Genomic DNA, 20,435 nt, shown 5'->3' with positions numbered 1-20,435 from the left:
GCCTGTGCAGGAGGGGGTTCTGGTCGGTGCAGGGGCTGCTGTGCCACACGCAGGCCGTGCTGGGCCTTTCCAGAGGGGTCTGCCCTGCTCCAGGCACCTGCCAAGGTCTGGCATCGCTCGTGCTCCTCTTAGGGGTGCCTGGCAGCACCAGGGTGATGCTCCGGGGTCTGTTGGATGCAGGAGCGGCTCCGCGTCGGAGCGCTGCGCTGGAGCCCCACGTGCCGCAGCGGGACAACCCTGTGCAGCGTCTTCCCTAGCGCCAGGCAGGATGGCGGGTAGAGAAAAGCAAAGCTGGAAGTTTATGTTGCTCACAGGAGAGAAGGTAGAGCTGATGGTTAAGCGAAAGAACCTGCAAGAGCAAACAACTACAAGAAAAAGAAAACTATCTGAATATGTGGGAGACTCAAAGTGAGCTGGAGGGGATGTTTCTAGGTAATGTGGAGTGGGAATGTGCTGCTAATGACCGCACATTCTTACTGCTCTAGCATTGCTGTGCACGGTGCCACCCAGGGCAGAGCTGTCCCTTTGTGCACAGACACCGTTTGGTCTCTGCTTTGTTGCTATGCAAATGGATCTGCCCCAATTGGCAGAGAAGTCACAATTTCTGCCCTCCAAGGGGCTTTTTTGGGGGGTTTTACAATGCTTTCCTCCTTGTCTTACATTTCTTTGTTTTTCAATCCTAGTCATTCTTTCAAGCCCAGGTAACCAAAGACCTGCACTAAAGACTTTTGTTTTGCTATTCCCCTTCCTAAGGGGAACATTTAGTGTCATGCTTTTAGCTAAGCTTTGTGATCTCAGGTGCATCTTCAGCCCCTCACATGGCCTATTTGTAGCATCTCTGACCTCCTTAGCTTAGAGGGACCCTGGAGAGTAGGGGTCTTCGTGCAGAAACATTTTTAAGATGGCCCAGCCTGCAGACCCTGGGCGCTAGGTGGGTGCAGGCGACAGGGCCAGATCAGCCCCATGTGCCCTGCTCGCTCCAGTGCGGGTGGTCACGCTGAGCCATGGGGACCCTGAGCTGCTGCATCCCCTTACCCGAGTGGTGAGGAGAGCGGGGCTGCTGCAGCCTTGTGCTGGGGCATCCCAGGCTCTTGCAGCCCCATGCAGACCCACAGCCCTGTTCACGATGTGCCCATGCTCACGCCGTCCTCTGCTTTTCAGGTGTGATCCGGACGGCGGTGGCTGACCTGGACCGCGAGACACAGGACCGATACGAGGTGGTGATCAGAGCCACAGACATGGCGGGACAGCTGGGCGGCCTGTCGGGATCCACCACGGTCACCATTGTGGTCACCGATGTCAATGACAACCCACCACGCTTCCCGCAGAGTGAGTCCTGGCCCCGGCTGTGCTGCGGGGGTGAGGCTGGCGCCCCAGGCCTTAGGGATGGAGGGATGTGGGGAGCCCCCATGGACCTGCAGAGCGAGCTGGCCCTTGGCACAGCAGCCCCTACCCCGGGGATGCTCCTGCCTCTCGACACAGCGCCTGGCCCAGCGGTAGCGGTGAGGGCAGCTACCCCAGCCAAACCCTCCAGCCTTCTGGGCACGCGCCTGCTCCCCATGCGTGATCCAGGGGAGCAGGGGGGCTGCGAGACGAGGACAGGGCCGGCCCTTCTGCTCCCCAGTCCCTCCGAGCAGCGCAGGGAAGAACGCAAGTCTGAGAGGCTTCAGCAGCACCTGCTCCATCTCCTGTCCCTCAGGAACCTGGGCAGGGAGGCCGACGTCCCCTGGCCGCTGCGTTGGATCCTTGCGCCGTTCGAGCGCGATGCTGTGCAGCTCGCAGACAGCAGAACGGGCACGAGGCAGCTCTGCCTCCCAGGCTGTGCAGTCCGTGCCAGCTGCAGAGCCTGGAGCACTTGTTGACATTGTGCAAGGGCAGGGCCGCAGCTGGAAGGGGCTTGGCTGTTGGCCCAGGGGCTCCTGGAGGTTGGAAGGGGTGATGTTTGCCAGGAGCTGGAGAATGTAGTGACCACAGGGTAGTGCTGTGTGGAGAAACCAGCCCTTTATCTGCCTGGAAACCCCTCTGCTGCCAACTGCAGCCCTCATTTCTGCCTGGGGTTCATGGTTTCTTCCAGTTGGGGTGTCCAGGGTGCAGGTACTTGGGGCTCAGGCAGCTCTTGGGTGGCTGGGCAGGGCGAGTCGGGCTGGGGAGGGACACGGGACACCAGTGCTCTCCCCACTCTAGAGATGTACCAGTTCAGCGTGGCGGAAACCGCCCCTGTGGGCACTGCCGTGGGGAGGGTGAAGGCAGAGGACTCGGACGTCGGGGAGAACACGGACATGACGTACCAGGTGAAGGACGAGGAAGGGGTGGAGATGTTCAGGGTCACCACAGACAGCAACACCCAAGAGGCCATCATCATGGTGCAGAAGGTGAGTCCCGGGGAGGATGCTTGGAAGTGCAGGGAGGGTTCCATAGGTGCTTTGCTCCAGTAGCAGCATTTGGCAGAAAGAGCCCCCCAGAGCCGCCCTGGCAGCTGCCATTGGGCACTGCAGCAGCAGGAACCCTTCCCTGTTTGGGCTGTCGAAGAGCAGACATGAGCTGCAAGGGAGCAGCAGTTGGGTGCCAGCACAGCTCAGCGCTGGGACTGTGGCCACCAAGTGAGCAGAGCATAGGTAGAGCTGTGCACGGTACCATGGAGACTAGTGCTTGCAGCTGGGCTTGACAGCACTGTTAGGAGGAGAAATATGCCCACCTAATTCCTATCCCCGATCAACGGCGCTTTGAGTGCATCTGCTCTTGGTGGCAAACACAATCAAGCAAATACTTGATGCAGGCAAGGAAGAATGATTGTTCACCAAGGCCGCGGCGCTCAGCGCGCCTCCCTGCAGAAGCGATCGTGGGGTGATTAATGATAAGGAGTTGCTCACTTTGCGCACAACGTGCTTGAGCCCTGGCGCGCGTTGCTGCTGCGCCCTGCGCCGCTGGGGTGCCTGGCTGCGCGTGGGGACAAAGCGGGGCTGGAAGCCGCTGTCCCCTCCTGGCTCCGGGGCAGAGCGCGGGCGTGAGGGCTCCCGGTCTGCCCCAGGGGTTGTTGCAGGCACAGGGCTGAGCGTGTGTGACCCTCTGCCCTGGTCCCAGCCTCTCGACTACGAGTCCAAGAAGGTGCACACCGTCGTGGTGGAGGCCCTCAACAAGTTTGTGGACCCGCGGTTCGTGGACCTGGGCACCTTCCGGGACCAGACCATCGTGCGAGTGTCGGTGCTGGACGTGGATGAGCCCCCCGAGTTCCGGCCCCCCTCGGACCTCATGGAGGTGCAGGAGGACGCGCACGTTGGCTCCATCGTGGGGGTGGTCACCGCGCTCGACCCGGACATGGCCAACCACCCTGTGCGGTAAGCAGCGGCGCGGGGCTGCGGCGGGTTGGCGGCAGCGCGGGTGACGGTGCCTGGCGCTGTGGGACAGATCCCAAGGGAGCAGGAGCCAACGCGCAGGCAGCAGGCGAGTGAGAGCGGCTGCCTCACGGTGACAGATGTGTCACCGGTGGTGACGGCTTGTGAATGGCAAGGGAGCGCTGGGGAGGGCGCTGTCAGCACCCGCGCGTCCTCGCTGCTGGCAGCGAGCGGTGCACGGCGCAAGCAGGAGCAACAGGGCAGCCTGAGGAATGACACGCGGGCATTCGGGGTGCAGTGTGTGCGTGCGTGTGCACCAGGATCAAAGGCCAGAAGAATTTATGTTTGGGCAGGGGACGTAATCCAGGCAGCAGCTTATCTGCACAGGACATTTCCCATTTCCATTTAATTTGTGGCTAAGGAGATTGTTACCTTGTTAAACTGTTATTACCTGAGGCACAAAGCAGCCTTCTGGCTCTGCCAACTGGACTGAGTCACGAGCAGTTGGGATGAAAAGCTAGCATTCAGAAAACAGCCTTAACGTGTGGAAAATTTCCTTCAAACGCTGTGTGTTCTCGTGCCAGGTGACAGTAGGGCCGCAGGCACCTTGCGTGCGGCTGCCGGTTTCCCATGAGCTGCACAGGCTCTGCCTTCGAGCTGTGCATGGAGACTGTCCTGCTAGTGATGGGCTGGGACAGAGTGGGAGCAGGGACGTGGGACAGGGGGAGACGTGGGGCGGACGAGGCCAATGCAGGCTGCGCTGCAGCCCCTCGCAGCACGTAGCGCGCCGCACGTGTCCCCGGGCGCCGTCGTGCGGCACGGCGAGCGCGCCGGCTCTGTGGGGCGAGGGGCAGACGCACCTCAGACGTGTGCGGTCTTCACATCTGTGTGCAGGTGTGCGTGCGCACGTGCCTTCTCACTCGAACGTTTCTAGCAATGCTGAAGAATATAGATTTTATTTTCTGATCTATAATTGTAGGAAAGGGGCCTTGGGGACAGCACTATTCTTATTCTCGTTCTCTCTTGTTCTTCTTGTTGCCTCCCTGTGGAGCTTGTTGCATTGTTTGCAGATGGAACAAAAGAAAGCAGAGGAGGGAGGCTTTCTGCTGCTGTGCAGAAGGTGGTATTTGAAACAGGGACTTGGAGCAGAGAGAGGCATTTTCAAGTGCACAGCAGGATCAGGAGGGTCAGAGCCCAAATTTTACCGTGCAAGTATCTCTGCCCTGCAGTAGGCTTAGTTCCAGACAAGGTGATATCTCATGTGCTCAGGCACGAGGATGCAGTTAGCAAGGCTCCCAGGTGCCTGCTGCAGCTTGGGAATTGCAATGTGTTTTCCCTTGCTGGGCTCAAGGCATTCAAGCATGTATCCTCCCTGCAGCAATCCCCAGGCAGGCAGCTCCTCCTGTGGCCCGTCTGCCCCGTGGCATCTGGTCTCCATCCATCTGTCCCCTTACTCACCTCTCCCAGTGCCTGTTGTGAGCGGTGGCACCTCTGTCCCTTCCGATGCTCCCTGGCACTTGCTGGGGTCACAAGCTGTCCCTGTATTTTAATGCCTACCAGGTAGAGCTGCAAGGACCCAGGGAGGATGAGCAGTGCTGCAGCACCAGTGCAGGAAAGTGCTGTTGGACCCCTACTGCTTCCTGGTACCCTGGCTCCCAGGCAGATTAATAAAATACCACCGAGACAGCTCTTTGCAGCTTCAAAGTCCTGGACAAATATTAACACAAGCATCTGCAGCGCCCTGCTAGGATGCAACATTGTCCAACAGCAGGAGACAGCAGCAAGTCGCAGCATTTTAAGTGCTCTCCTCCAAAGTGCAGTGACGAGGAGCCAGCCCTCGTTCCTCACCTGTGACATGTTAGAGAGCGACTGGTCCTGGCAGCGCGTCGAGCTTTGATCTGCCGCTGTTGAAGTTGGTTTGAACCCTCTCAGGTCACTGCAGTTCAGGAGATCCCTTTGACTTCCCGCTCCTGGATGCTGGAGGTGGAAGCGGAGACGTGTCTGCAGGGCTGCCGTCTCCTGGGTGCCTCTGTGGCTCCGCTGCGTGCGTCGAGGAGAGCCACGAGCCGGTGCCGCGGAGGGGCACGCGGAGGGTGCACAGACACGCGGGCCGCGGAGCAGTTCGGCTGTCAGTGCTCCCAGTCCTCCTGGCTGCCTGTAACTTGGCTTAGGAGGTATTTTTAGCCAAGCGGGGAAGGAGGTGCCCTTGGCTCTTTGGTCCTCCTCCCCAGGACATTGCAGAGGTCCGTGTGCTCCCGCTGCACATCCAGCCTGGAAGCCCATTGCAGCCTGGCGCCCAGTTCTGCTGGAGCAGCCCCGCGCTTGGCCCTGGGGAGGGGACATCCTCCCTTCGGAGCCGTCCTCAAATCCAGCGTGGCCCTGGGGCTGCTGGTTCTTGGGAGGACACAGACCCCCTGGGGCACAGGCAGAGAATGCCTTTCCAAAGGAGTGGGTCTTTCCATTTTCTTCCATCCTTTTTTGCTGCCTAACAAAAGCTGGAACTACTCTTTTTTTTTTTTTTTTTTTCTCTCTCTCTCTCTCTCTCTCTCTCCAGAAACAGTGTGGTTTCCAGTTGCCTTTTTGGCTCTAGCTTATGTTTGCGGGGCATAGTGAGATTTTTCTCAGCTGAACCATTGTACTAAGCAGCGCGCTGGCAGAGGCTGTGTACGTGCAACTTCTTGTATGGGAGCCTTTTGTTTTTCTCCTGCGGTGAGAGCTGGGGCTCTGATTGCACGTTCCCGGGTTTATCAGCACTGGGAAGATGTTGCTTGGGATTTAAGGTTCTCGGAGATATTCTTGTTTGGCATTCACCAAATCCTGAGACATGTGTTGGACACGGGCATTTTATAGACTCCAACAGCACAGCAAGAACTACAACCTGCTTCAGCACAAAAGGGGAGAAGAGGGAAAAACAAACATAACAAAAAGCTTTTCACACAGTGTTTGAAAAGCTTCCTATTAACAGAACACATGGCAGAAAATGTGCTCCTTGCTGCATTCAGGGGGAGAAGTGAAACAAACTGCTTGAGAAGTAGATTCACGAGAAAGATGAGAACCAAGAAAGCTGTCTAAATTAAACAGCCGCTTGTAACATCCAATCCAACAGGCAGTGCCAGCAGGAAGAGGGGAAAGTGGGTTACAAGGTCCGCATCCCAATGAGATGCGGGATTGCGGCTCCAGGTAGGGAGCGCTGGCGGCTTTAAGAGGAGGGTGTGAATGCCCTGTCCCAAGTGCCCGAGGGACCCAGGGGTTCCCCGTGTCTCTGCCAGTCAAGGTGCCCTCGTGAGCTGCTAGAGGCCCGGCCGCTCGTGATGGCCAGCGCAAACTGTGATCGATAAAGGTCACCCTGTACAAAGCTACATAAACTGAGCAAAACAGCACTCAGTTTATTGCCGTGCATGGCGGAGTGGAGCAGGTTACGGCCACCTCCTGGGAGGCACAGATGGGTGTCCCTGTCCGCACGTCAGAGCCAGCACAGTGCTCCAGAACCTTCCCAGCAGCTTGAGTGGACAATCCTTTCCTGAAGGCTGCAGAGTGTCCTCTAAATCCATCGGGGCAGATGTTACCCTGGTTGTGTTCACTCTTTAATCAGGCTGCATGTTCCTCTGGTGTTTCCATATGTACTTCTAGATACCTCTACTCCCTTATGCTTGCTTCCTACTCAATAAGCCTAAAGCCTGTGCATCTTGTCCGAGGCAAGTCCCTGATACCAATTTCACCTACCCCTGGAATCTGCTGTGAAGTTCACATCCCATCCACTGAGAAAATGCTGTGAATATTGAATACCCCTTGGTGGCCAGGACGCCCGCAATGGCTTCATGGGTGTCTGGCATAAGGATCTCCCCAAAGCCACTTAGTGCTGTGCTACTTCCAGCCCTGGCTGGAGCACAGAGCCTCCCCTTCCAAACCCAGGTGTTCCATCCTGCACTCGTGTGCACGGTGCTGCAGCTGTGCAGCCCCAGGGCTCAGAAATGTCTATGGTGAAGCATTGGCTGTATCCAGAGCATAGGGACCCGTCACTCCTGATCAGCAAGAATGGGATAGGCTCTGGTATCTCCCATCAGTAACTGGCTTTTCCTCTGTGGCTATTTTTATCAGATGCATCCCTCTACACAGGAAAGATACGAGCATGAAAAAGCAGGCATGTGCTTACCCAAGAAGCAGAGAGGCAGATGGAGAGTGGAGTATCATCTTGAACTCTTAACAGTACAAAAATGGGAAGGAAGAAGGGGGTGTGGAAAAAGGGGTCAAGGGATGTGGGAGAGCAGTGGAAGCAGTTACATGCACATCAGTTAGGCTTTGGAGGGATGCTGGTTTTGTCTCCTTCCTGCAGATATTGGGATGATTTGCACAAGCCCCAGTGCTTGGCTCCTCTCTGCAGCTCAGAGCACGTGGGCGGCTGCAGTGGGTGCTGGAGCCGCTGCAGAGGCCGCGTCTCGCTGGGGAGCTTGGGCAGAGAGGGCAGCAGGGACCGCAAGTGCCCGTCACGCGGCCCAGGGCCCCTGACTCGCACCCGGCTGCAGGGGCAGAGTCTCGTCTCATCCCGTCCCATCGTAGCGGGGACAGGGATGGGGGTGCTCGGTTGTGCAGCCGGGGGGGTGCTTTTGTTTGACAGTGATTTCTGAACACTTCCCTTTACCTAAGGGTGTGGAGGTGGCCGATTCCTGCGTGGAGGGAGGAGCTGTGCTTGCGGGCAGCCCTGGAGCTGAGGCCAGGGCTGTGCTGGGCTGGATCAGCCGGGGCATCCCGTGGCCTGGAGCTCGTCCTGTTTGGTACCCGAGTCTGCTGCGTCCTGCAGTTCCCTCCTGCCTCAGTGGCTCTCTGCCGTTTTGACTGTGTTCATCTCCCTTGTGCTCGTGGCTGTGTGACGGAAGGCTGTCCTTTGTGCCCAACCCTCCTCTTGGTAATTCATGCCTTGTACTCCTTGCTGTCTTGGGTTATTTAATTCCGTGAGCGCTCTGGATGCGGCGCAGGCAAGGGGCGCCGCACACGATAGGGATGTGCTGTATTGCTTGCACTTTCTCGTCGCGCTGGTTGCGGTGGTGGTGCAGGCACGTGTGCTTGTGCCACAGCCACGCTTGGGGCCCTGGTGGACCTCCAAGGTGCATGGTCCAGTTGTGCTGAATTTAACAGCAGGAGCTATTGGAACTGCACGTGCCATGTAGGGTCATGCCAGCCCTCGTCCCCAGGGTTGTGCTGTCACGCTCCTAGCCTACACGGGAGCTGTGCCCTGCAGAAGGGGCTGGGGGAGACATGGGGCACAGCGAGCTGCACATGGCATCTCCAGCGAGCCTGGAGCACGAGGATCCTGTCCTGCTGGGTCTGGTGTCCCCCTTTTGCGCCAAAACCCACCAAAGCTGCCGTTAGCTGAGGGCTGGCAGGAGCAGCCCTTGGTGCACCGGGCTGGTGGAGGAAAGGGGTGTTGTGTTGAGCTGGCTCCTTCGCTCGCCCACGGCTCCCTCTTGCCTGGTGTCAGGTACGCCATCGACCGCAGCACCGACACGGAGAGGATCTTCGACATCGATGCCAACACGGGGGCTATCGTGACGGGGAAGGTCCTGGACCGGGAGACGGCCGGGTGGCACAACATCACCGTCCTGGCCATGGAGGCAGGTGAGGGAGAGCGTGCGGGAACAGCTGGCCCGAGTGGGATACAGAGGGGACGTGGTGCCCTCACTGCAGGGGTGACCAAGGTGCGAGTGTTCCTTAGCACTGAGGAGAAAAAATTGCAGCAGCACCAAGTCCAGCGTCTCCCTAGACAGCCTATAAATACTGCTTCTAGCTCGAGTGTTAATGAGGGCGCCTGGTCAGGTAGTGTCTCTGAACGCTAATCAGATACCGGTGTTATCTATCTGTGCAGCAGCTTCACGGGCAGTCCCCTTGCCACACACTTGCTGCGTCCTCCCACGAGCTGCTCTGGGGCTTCCTGTGTCCCTTCCTGAGCCTCCCACTATGGCCCTGAGGGCTGTTTCTACCCCATGTGGCTGCGAGACCCTTCAGCTGCTCCTGTGGCAGCTGCTGAATGCGCTAGGTCGGGGAGCGGCTCCGGGCAGCGGTGGCTGTTCTTACCCGGGCACGATGCTCAGCTGGTGGCTCAACGGAGCCGCTTTCCCACTGCAGCTCTGCTCTGCTTTCCAACGTCAGTAAAGACAGGAGCGAACCGGGTCTTGCTGCTTATGGGAGCTTTCGAGTAAACTCCTGGGGAGCGAGAAGGAAGGAAGAGCCAGGGGGGAGGCTTGTTTTTTCAGCAGGTTTCCATGCAGGAGGCTCTGTTGGGCATCGTGCTCCTCCGGAGCGTGGGCATCCCTGGCCCAGCACGCAGGTGAGCGGAGGCTCACGGGCCCCTGTGAGTGCTTAGCTCCCCCACACACTCTTCCCTTTTCCAAGGCTCGGGAGCGAGAGGCACATGGGTGGCGCTCCGGGAAGCGGAGAGTCCCGCCGCCTTCCATGGATTCCGCAGCTGCCGAGGCCGGGGGCACTGTGCTCGGCCGCCCTGCGGGGCCCGGTGCCGCCTGGGCTGCGAAGCGCCCCCAATTAGTGGTGGGCACCAGCCAGGATGCTGCGGGCCGCTGTCTGCCAGGCTCCGCTTGGGGCTCCTGCTTCCCTTTGCTTCACTTGATCTCTAATAAGATGCCATCCATATTCAGGAAGCCCCGTGAGCTGCTTGGCTCGGGGTGCAGTGCTCGGCTCCTTCTGCGTCTTCCTGGCAGAAGAAGCGGGAGGGCTCATGCCCAGGCAAGTGCTGCCTGCAGCTCAAACGGCTCCAACTCCATGGCCTTGGCTGAAGCCGGTCTCCGGTGGCGCTTGGGTGTGTTGGTTTGGGCAGGTCCCGCTGGGAGCGTTCGTGGGAGCGTGCTGCGGAGCCCTGGAGCGTGCCGGAGGGCTCCTGTGCTGGCCACGCGGGGAGGGCAGCTGGGGCGTTATGGAGCAGCTCAGCATCCAGAGCAAACACGAGGTGACAAGAATCAGAAGGAAAATATTCCTACGCAGCAGCTTGGATTTCAGAGCGAGTCAGTAAATGCTGTGGCTCCCCTGCAGCGGGGAGGCCTGTCAGCTCGCATCGCCTCGGCAGCCCGGAGATGCTTTAGTATTCCGACTTCTCCCGTCAGCCTGCTCTGACTCATCCATTTTAACTGCCCAGACATCCCTCCCAGTGACATTATCCTTAACGTTTTGTAATCATGAAATATTAATGACTGATATTGAATTTAAAGTACAATTTATGTCTGAATACTCTGGTGGAAAGGGCACTTGTAAAGGTAAGGCCTTCAAAGTGATGGAGGGGTTTCGGCGCAGGGCGCCTGACACATGTCACTCTGCGGCAGCGCCACGCTGGGACGGATGGAGAGGGCTCTGCCCGTGTGGAGAGGCACATGGGCACCTGGAGCAATGAGAGCCATGGCTGGGGTCGGTCCTTTGGAGCAGGGCCGGGCTGCATCCCCCCAGGGACCAGCAGTGTCCCTGTCCCTGCCCCGCTGCGGCCAGCGGGAATCCTGGGGGCTGCTCAGCAAATCCAGACTGGGCGCAGGCCAAGCACTTCCAGAGATAAATCTTCATCTCTCTCCCAAGCTGTTTACCTTCCTTGGGCTAATATTAGTGATTCTCTTCCTGTTTTCCTCCTTGCTCATGTAAAATGATGAGGCCTTGACTGCTGTGTCCACTGCTGGTAATTGAGATGATAAATCTTCCTGCTGGAGCCTGGCTTTAATCAGAGCATTGTGTTTGGATGCGATTTAATGACTCTCCTGCTGCCGAGTTGGGGCAGGACTCGGGAGAGGTGAGAGCCGTTTATACGATACTTAGCTCAGCGGCTGCTCCCGCGCGGGCTCGGAGCCGCGTTCGCGCCCCGGCGCAGCCGCCGTGTCCGACGCGCCGCAGCTCCGGCTCTGCCCGCGCTGTCCCCGCGCTGCTTCGCTGCCGGGCAGCCGTGCAGATGTGTGCGCGACCCAGCGCCTTGCACAGCCAGAGCCGGGAAGCTCGGGCAGCCCGGGATCCTCAGCTACATTCTGTTCTCCCGGTTTGCCAAGACGGTGCCGATCAGAGCCCACCCCGGGTCACCTGGTGCTCTGCTCATGCCATAACCCTGGGTTCAGTGTTGCACCAACCTGGTCCTGATGCCAAGACGCTTCCAGGCACCTTTTCCCGGTGCTGCAGCCGCCACATACGGCGACCCCCCAGCTCCGTGGGGCCACGGTGCAGACGTGGTGCAGATCTGGTGCGGCCGCGGTGCAGCCGACCTCCCTCCCTGCAGATTCCAGGTTGCTGCTCCTGTGCTCGCCGCTCTGCTCCCAGCATCTCTCCTTGTTCCTTGCCTTTTCCATGTCTCTTTGCTCAGTCTTTGCCGATTAATAGTGTTCCAACTCCTGGAGGAAATGCAGAAAAACGGCATGTTTAATTTTAATTTAGGAAACCGTTTAGGTAGCAGCCTAGTTTCCTCGCTCCTGTCAATCAGGTTTTCTCAAGGCTGACATCAATTAGTTTAAAAATATTGAATGTAATTTTGCCTGACACAACATATTGCAGCCACTGCAAAATATAATTTATTTTAGAAGAAGAAATAATTAAACTAATTTGCATGTCAGTCAGCTGAGTTGGAATACCAAGGAGGGATGCGGCAATGGAAGATGTCCTCTTCTCCCTCTCTCTCTCTCTCTCTCTGTCTCTTTCTTGCTCCCCCTTTTTTTTTTTTTTTTTCCTTTTTTCTTGATCCTCTTTTCCTTTGATCACACTCAGCCTGCTGTGTGCAGCCTTTCCCTGTCCGTGGGCCAGGTGCTGCTTCTTTCCTAGTCACGGTTGAAGTGTGTGAGCACAGGTAGGAGTGCAGGAGCAGACACGGGTACAGATGTGGGTACCTCTGCACCTGCAGTGGTGCTTCATGAAGATGTAGCCGGTGCCGGAGCTTTCTGGACCTACTGGTGTGAAGTTTGCACCGCTGATGTGCGAGTCAGTCCTTTCATCACTGATGTGCTCCAGCAAAATCCTGATTGCTGTCCTAACCATTGCAAATTCAGATTACGCCCCTCAAGTTGCAGCAAACATTTTGGGCATGATTTGGATGTTTTTTCCCCAGTGATGTGCTTGGAGGTAGTGGAGGACTTTTGGGGGCTGTGCTCGAGGCCTTGGGTGCAGCTGGCACAGAAGCTGAATAGGGCCATCGGTGCAGGGGTGGCAGTTGCCTTCTGTAGCCTTCATATTTTGACCATCCCAGAGCCGAGAGTGAGCACGAGCGGAGCCGCCTGGCGCTGCTGCAGGGGCAGGAGCAGAGCCAGGTCCCTCAGGAAGGGTGGACAGCCCAAGGGGCTGCGCTGCCCTTGGAAAGGGTCTTGGCACATAGAGAATGTGGAGCTTGGTGCGGCCTGGCCCTGTAGCACCGGTGCAGGACAGGGAGCAGGGTTGGCCGTGGCCGCGGTGGAGGCACCATCTCGGCAGCACGGGGATGGCCACGGGGCTCCTGAGGGTGACACCAGGATGAGGTGCTGGGCAGGGGCTGTGGTGTCCCCAGGTGTCCCCAGTCCTGCTGCCTCTCCTCACCCTCCCCAGGGCCCTACCAGCTCCTCTCAGCATCGTGGTGCTGCCACCCCTGCCTCCCAACATCCCCACTCCCGCACTCCCTGCAGCTTCCCGCCTCCGCCCGCTGCCTCCAGCCCTCTCGCTCCCTGCGTTCCTTCTAAAATAGCCTGTCGTGCCGGGCTCGTCACGACTCCTGTCCCCTCTCAGCAGCACCGTCTGGGCGAGGGAGTGAAGGAGCGGGCACCTGGGACTGGGCAGTGCTCTGTCCCCGCGACCACAGGGGCCCGGCCATGACGTGGCCATGAGAGCCCCGTCACGGCACGGGAGCAGGAGTGCCACAGCACTACCCTTCCTGTCTCTCCCAGATAACCATTCCCAGGTATCCAGAGCCTCCCTGCGCATCCGCATCCTGGACGTGAACGACAACCCTCCTGAGCTGGCCACCCCCTACGAGGCTGCTGTGTGCGAGGACGCCAAACCGGGCCAGGTAGCACGCGGCACCGGCTCCGAGGGGGGCCCATCCCGTCCCTGGGCATGGCGCAGCTCGGGATGCTGGCACGGCTGGGATTGCCCATGGGACACGCTCTGGCACCGCTTCTCACCCGCGCTCTCCCTGCAGCTCATCCAGACCATCAGTGTCGTGGACCGGGACGAGCCCCAGAGCGGCCACCGCTTCTACTTTGCCCTGGCTCCCGAGGCCACCCACAGCCACCGCTTCTCCCTGTTGGACGTCCAGGGTGAGTCCTGCCCCGGGTGCGTTTCCTCGGCCCGAGCCCTGGGGCGTTGGAGCCCCGGGGTGGCTCCCGGCGCTGCGGCCCTGGCTACCTTTGGCTCGCAGCCCCACAGGCTCAGGCCGCAGTTGTGGCCTGTGAGGTCAGTTGACTGATGCCATCTGGTTCCTGCCAACGCTGCTGCTGGCCCTGGGTGCTGCAGAGCTGCAGCTGGGACCATGTGGAGGCGGAGGCTGCTGCAGCTGGGCATTCGGCTGGCCTTGGATGAAGCCAGCAGCCTATGCTGAAACCCTTCTTGTTTTCTCTTATCGAGACCACTTTTTGTCTCTGCTTCTGCAGCCCTCTGTGTCACAAGTCCCCTTTGCTCTGTTCTGAGCTTATCAGAGCCCCTTGGCTGTCATTAGATCCTGCCATTTCGACGGGACTCAGCACCTTTAGGGACAGTCGAAATGAGGCTCATAGGAAAGAGCCCCAGGCGTGATTGCAGAAAGCTGGTGTTGCTTTGGGCTCTGAAAAGCGCAGCCGTCCCTGACCCCAGCTGCCCCCGCACCCCTGGGGCAGCTGGTCCTGAGCCCTTGGCTCCTTATCCCGTAAGCGCAGCTTAATCCGGGCAAGATTGCGTGCCGCACCCAGCGATTAACATCTTCCCTTTCTGTGCGGGGCCTGGGAGGTGCTGCTGGAGCCCGAACTGCCCCGGCGGCTGCGGGGACCTGGCCTCAATGAGCCCCAGCAGGGCAAGGGTGGCCGCTGTCCCCTTTGCTGCGGTCCCAGGTGGAACGGGGCTGTCCTGGCCGGGCTGCCCAGCCCCTGCTTGTGCATGTGGGTCCAGGACAGGCACCCGAGCGCGGGGCTGCAGGGGCCTGGGGTTTCCACACCGCTGTGTCCCCGAGCTGCTGCTCCTCTGGCCCGGCTGCAGCTCCCGCGTGCACACATGTGTCTCCTCCACACGGAGCGAGCCCCGCAGCGTGGCGTGTGGTGCAACACTGAGTAAAATGGGTAGAAGATGGCCTCATCTCCCGCCTTCTTGGGTAAAACAACTGCTGTTGCTGCAGGGTTATTCCCTGGGCGTTCGCAGACTCCCCGGATGCCGAGCAATGCCATCTGCAGCAGCCCAGCGGGAGGCTGTCGGAGCCGGCGGAGACGCCCCTCATCTCGCTGCGACGGGGGCTTGGTGGCGTTTCCCCAGGATTTTATTTCTTTTCCCCACGACTTCACCCTGCATCGCATGTCCTGCTGCACCCGCCCTCACCCGCACTCCTTGCTGCATCCTCCCCTGTCCGCCCCTCGCCTCCCGCTCCTCCTTCGCCTCTCTTGTACTTCTCGCTCCTTCTCCGTATAAATATCGGTGGTGACAAACTGCTACCACCAGCCCATCTGTTTCTTTGTACAAATTTGTAGCCAGTTTTGAAACGTGATTTATAAATATTGCTTTTGCAGCCAAGGAGTGACACTGATGGATGTCAGCACAGATGGATTCGCTAAGCTCCCGCTTAAATCCCTCTCCCTTTGCACCTACTCCCCGGCTCCTGTGAGGCAGCCGTGAGTGCCTGCACAGGGACCTGGTTCCCGTGGGATTGCTCCTTGTGCTCCAGGGATGAGGGCCCATGGCCGCTGCAGAGGCTGCTCAGAGGGTCCTTGTCAGCTACACGGGATGGGGGCTGTCCTGGGCCATAGGCAGCAGGTCCGTCCAGCACAGACCTGGTTGGGTGTTTGCTGAGCACACGGGTGCACGGCGGCCACCCCAGGGCTCTGCTGAGCTGGGGCCACCACCGGCCCTTGGCCGATGGGTTGGCACATGCAGACACGATGGTCCTCACCGGGAGCTGCATCTCCCAGTGCTATCTCCATTCCCACAGCTGCCTCTCCTCCTGCGCTGGTCGGACGTGAGAGCAAAGGCCGCTCTGTGGAAGCTCCCCATTAGCCAAGCTGGGCCTGAAACACTTGCAAGAGGCTTTAGAGATGGCTCCGTTTTTTGCCTGCCACTTTCTTCCCCGCTCCTGCTCTTTCAGAGGAGCCAACAGGAGCTTGTGAAGTTGGCGAACAAGGAATAGAAAGTTATGTGTGATAGTGAAGGAGCAGTGCCAGGAGGAAGATACTGCCCAAGTGAAGTGCTTGAAAGAGGAGATGGGGTGGGAGAGCCGACCTCGCTGGATCCAGCTGGTGCCTTTTCAAAAGCACCTGCCATGGTGTGGTCCTAATGCCCCTTTTGGGCCATTCTGGATGGAGAAAAGTAATTAGAGCAGCATCAAAGGTAATCAAAGCCCCAAACCATGTTCTCCAAGAAATCCTAATCATGTTGGAAGGGATGGCAGGAAGAAGCTGAGCCCTGCAACGTGGAAGGGCTGGCGCATAATGCGGAGCGACACAAGGAAGCTGCAGAGCCGGAGGGCCGGGAAGGCAGATGTCTGCGCTCCCCAGGTCTCGTTAGGAGCACACGATGGGTGGAAGCCTGAGGGATCAAGTGTGGAGCGGGAGGATCCAAGCTATGTCTGAGGCTGGGGAGTCCCTTCACCCCCATGGGCGGCCACTTTCCATGTGGGGCCGGACTGCGGCAGGCAGGACAGCACCGGATTGCCCGGGACTGAGCGTGGGAAAGGGGCTGCAGAGAATGGGATGAGGAAGAGGCAAGGGGAGATCCAAACGCCCCGTGTAGGAGGGCTCCACTTGAACCCTTTGTAGCTGCGGGCAGCTCTGGCAGCAGCCTCACGAACTGATGAGCCGGTGTGTCCGGGCCACCGGAGCAGCTTCCCGAGCCAGCAAAGGCAGATGCTTCCTGCAGCCCTGGGAGCACAGAGAGAGCTGGGACATTGGATCCAGGCTGGAGGTAGATTGCTCCCTTCTGGTTTCCCAGGGCTGCTTGAGATTGAGTTATGAGAAGGATTTATTAGCTCTGTCTTTGATGCTGCCAAGAGCCTCTTTGGAGAGAGGGAGTCTGAGAGACTTAATTATTGCGTTATTTCTAGTTCCTAGCAGAGCATATTGCATTCCTAAACTGCCCCCGCAGCGCTATGGACTGGTCCCTGCACACTTGACTCCTGCTGCTTTTGATCTTGCTTGTGAACTGCCCCTCGAGGAGACAGAGCTGTCGCTTCCCCTCCGTCACATGAAGTGATGCGACACGACACGGGCTGAACCTGCTGCGCGCTCGGGAGAGGCCGGGTGATCTGCGGAGGATGTGAAATGCCAGCTCGTCCAGCACGGCGGCCTTGGCAGCGCTGGGCTCGGCTCGCGGGCTGCGGAGCCGGCGCGGCGCAGCCTTTGGCGCAGTGGTGGCTCGCACAGGCTGGAGCGTGGACCACGGCCAGCCCGCTCCTGCTGAATGGCTGGGCCTCCCCCTGCTCCTCTCAACATCTGCTGCAATTTCCCTGCACCCTCCTGGGAAGCGCCGCTCTTGGCTCCGTGGCCCAAACAGGGCCTTGGCCAAGAGCTGCTGCTGAGGAAGGACAAGGGAGGCCGGGGGCCAGGGCTTGTCCTTGAACGACTTGGTCTCCTGGTGCAAGCGAAGCGCCCCAGGACGCGGAGCCCAGGGTAGCTCCTGCTGGCCAGCGTCTGCAAGCAGCCAGCTTGACGACTTGCACTGCTCTGAAAGCAGGTGCTCTAAGTATGTTTGCCAGGATATATTTTCTAATTTACTGCTGTCCACACTGACAGGACAGCGTGGCCTGCCAGCAGCACTGCTGCTCCCACCGTCGCGTCCCTGCGTGCGTGGCCGGCGGGTGATGGCAGTGCAAGGGCTGGGGGCAGAGCAGGCTGCCCTCTGTGCAGCTCAGCCGGCCCAGGCCGAGCCCACGGGCCCTGTGTGGCTCCCTTGGGCCTGTGGCTCCAACAGGTCCCCGTGTGGAGGGTCACGTGCAGAAGGGCCAGCCAGGACCTGACGCAGCCCCTTGCCCAGATAAGACATTAGCATTGGTCCTGTTCCCCACATGTTGCAGCAAGCTGAGGCAGCAGCCTCGAATGGGATCTTGGTATCTCGCACGAGTGATCAGCATCATGTTAAACATTTCTTTGGCCTTGCTCATCTGGGCAGCAGCTTCCAGTGGCCTTCCTGTGGCCAGTGCTCCCTGTTCGGGGCTCCCTAGCACGTGCTGCCTGCAGGGCTCAGCCCCGGGGATGGACGTTGCTCAGGATGGGCAGTGTGTGCTGCTGGCAGTGCCCTCCGTGCCCTGGCAGTGCTGCTGCCCTCCACATCCCTCTGCATCCATGCGTGGGTGCAGGAGCTGCAGCCCTGCAGGCTGCTCTGCTGGCACGTGGCATCTCCTCTGGCAGAACCCTCTGCACATGCTGTCCCGCTGCCCCTGCCTAAGGTCGCTGCCATGAGCAGGGGTGGGTGACGTGCCTGGAGAATCCCCTTTGCGGAGGAAGGACGCTGTGCACCGGGAGCGGGTCTGGTGCCCTGTGCACAGTACTGTGCACTGAGCGTGTCCTGGCGCGGGGTGGGTCCATCCTTCTTGCTGTCCCCGAGTGACCTCGCGGTGCTTTGCTTGCTCCTTGCAGACAACACGGCCGCGGTGCACACGCAGAGGGTGGGCTTCAACCGCCAGGAGCAGGACGTGTACTTGCTGCCCATCCTCGTGGTGGACAGCGGCCCCCCGGCCCTCAGCAGCACGGGGACACTGACCATCCGCGTGTGCGGCTGCGACAGCAGCGGGGCCATCCAGTCCTGCAACAGCACGGCCTACGTCATGTCTGCCACGCTGAGCCCTGGCGCGCTCATTGCTCTGCTGGTCTGCATCCTCATCCTCATTGGTGAGTGACCTGCACCCTCTTCTTGTCCTTTTCCCAGTCATGTGTGCATGTGGAGTTGGCTGTGTTGGGGTTGGTAGAGGCCCCTGTCTCTCCACGGAGCAGGGCAGCAAACCAGGTCCTGCCACAGGGCGCGGGGGGGACCTGCTGCTGGGACACAGCCATGGTTGTCCCCAGCTGAGACCCTGGGCCGGGTTCAGGGACGCAGCTGGAGCAGGAGGCCCTGCAGCGTTGGGTGGGCTTCACTCCCAGGAGTCAGGGGCCGCCAGTGGCTTCTGGATGGCTCCAGGCAGGAGACCAAGAGCTGCTTGCGCCAGAGTGATGGCGTTTGCAGTACTGTCCCTCCCTGCAGTGAGGGGCGCGTGTCCAGGGCAAGGACGTGGTGCCAAAGGTAGTAGCAGTGGGATATGGGCGTCCCTAATGCAAGGATGTGGTGCTAAGGGTGGCAGCAGTGGGACATGTTGGTCTCCAGGATAGGGACACCGTCCCAAGGGTGGCGGTGCTCTTGTCTCAGAAGCCTGCGAGGGCCATCGTCATGGCGCGTGCAGATGAGGAGCAGGGGATGTCTTAGTGCCTGCCGGGTTGTGCAAACGTGCAGGTCTGCGCAGAGCCGCAACCAGCTGCTCTGTACGGGCCGTCCCCATGCGGGGAGCTCTCCGTGCCCGGGGGAAGCTGCCGGTGACAGGTCTGCGCCCGCACGCCGGGGAGGCAGGGCCGGGAGGAGGCCGCCGTGCCGTGGTTCCGCACGGGCGCTGAGGCTGCTGAGCGCCCGCTGGCCTTGGCACGGGCTGCGGCCGCCTCCGGGCAGCCCTGGGACATCTGGGGAAGCCGCCACGGTGTCTGCTGGATCTCGCTGCTCCTTGGCACGTCTCCGCGCCCCGGCTCCTGCTGCTGTCTCTGTTCAGAAAACCCTTTCCCACAGGGTGCACTTTACACCGGTTTCATTTTCCAACGCAGTGCAAACAAATTTCTGCCTAATTGCCCAGACGAATAAAGTGCACCTCGGTGCTCTGGAGGTGATGGGATGAATGGATGATGATCCAGGACACATCTGCGGCTCGTGGCTCAGGCTGTGCCATCTGCTTCACCATCATGTTCCCGACACCCGCCTGCCGCCGCGATTCATGCACCCCCTTTCCTACTCATCCTCCGCAGAGTCCAGCCGTTTGTCTCTCCTACTGTGCGTCCACCCATCCGCCCCTCCTGTCTGCTCATGCTGCATGGAAAGGAGCTCGTGCTCTGCTAGGAGCCGGGGCCACCCAGCGACGCTGCTGCTCCGCGGGCCTGGCCGACACGACGCCGGTGCCGGGCCGCGCGCCCCTCGCCCGCGCTGACTGTCTCTTCCCTCCCCAGTGCTGGTCCTGCTCATCCTCACGCTGAAGCGGCACCACAAAAGCCACCTGGCGTCCGAGGACGACGAGGACATGAGGGACAACGTCATCAAGTACAACGACGAGGGGGGCGGCGAGCAGGACACGGAGGCCTACGACATGTCGGCGCTGCGCAGCCTCTACGAGCTGGGCGAGCTGGAGGGCGGCGGGGGCCCGGCCGAGGCGGCCCCGCGCGGCAGCCTGGCCTCGGAGCGGCACGCGCTGCCGCAGTGGGTGCAGGGCCCGGAGCTGGACTTCGCCCTCTTCAGGGACTACATCTGCCGGAAGGTGGAGCAGGCGGACGGCGACGCCTCGGTGCCGCCCTACGACTCCTTCCAGACGTACGCCTTCGAGGGCTCGGGCTCGCCCGTGCCCTCGCTCAGCTCGCTCGGCACGCGCTCCAGCGGCTCCGAGCAGGACTTCTCCTACCTGGGGGCCTGGGGGCCGCGCTTCCGCCAGCTGGCCGCGCTCTACGCCGGCCGCAGGGCCGACGAGGAGCCCGAGGACTCCTAGCTGCCGCCCGGCGCCAGAGCGAGGTGCGGGCCCGGCTCCTGCCAAGCCACCAGCACCGCCTCCAGCTCGGGATTCCCCGTCTCCCTTAAAGCACTGCACATCCATTTAAGAGAGAAAACCTAATTGAGGGAGTTGGGAGGGACCCCCTGAGGGGTCCCCCCTATACCGCTCTTTTTGGGAGCCTGGCACCTTGCAGGAGCAGCAGTGCAGGAGCCCTTGGGTGGACGAGTATTTTT

The 20,435-nt window shown here is 60.0% G+C and overlaps 1 protein-coding gene across 2 annotated transcripts in view; it reads left to right on the top strand.

Annotated features, from left to right (window-relative positions):
• Positions 1–20,217, top strand: part of CDH22 (cadherin 22) — a 36,978-nt gene extending 16,761 nt beyond the window's left edge. Inside the window, exons 4-11 of one of the 2 annotated variants that reach the window (XM_088523597.1) lie at positions 1,162–1,329; positions 2,185–2,372; positions 3,082–3,335; positions 8,809–8,945; positions 13,208–13,329; positions 13,462–13,579; positions 18,068–18,319; positions 19,670–20,217. In XM_088523597.1, the coding sequence (XP_088379723.1) occupies positions 1,162–1,329; positions 2,185–2,372; positions 3,082–3,335; positions 8,809–8,945; positions 13,208–13,329; positions 13,462–13,579; positions 18,068–18,319; positions 19,670–20,199 (1,769 nt within the window). In that variant the 3' untranslated portion in view covers positions 20,200–20,217. Of the gene's footprint in view, positions 1–1,161; positions 1,330–2,184; positions 2,373–3,081; positions 3,336–8,808; positions 8,946–13,207; positions 13,330–13,461; positions 13,580–18,067; positions 18,320–19,273; positions 19,463–19,669 lie in introns of those variants that run through there. The other variant, XM_088523598.1, reaches the window with a different exon arrangement.
• The last annotated feature ends 218 nt before the right edge of the window (positions 20,218–20,435 follow it).

Source organism: Tinamus guttatus, unplaced genomic scaffold, assembly GCF_059628265.1.
Source record: "Tinamus guttatus ecotype Peru unplaced genomic scaffold, ASM5962826v1 Tinamus_guttatus_pri_ptg000194l, whole genome shotgun sequence".
Lineage (NCBI taxonomy): Eukaryota > Metazoa > Chordata > Aves > Tinamiformes > Tinamidae > Tinamus > Tinamus guttatus.
The sequence above is the reverse complement of the archived record's forward strand: the minus strand, read 5'-3'. Positions and strand labels throughout refer to the sequence as shown.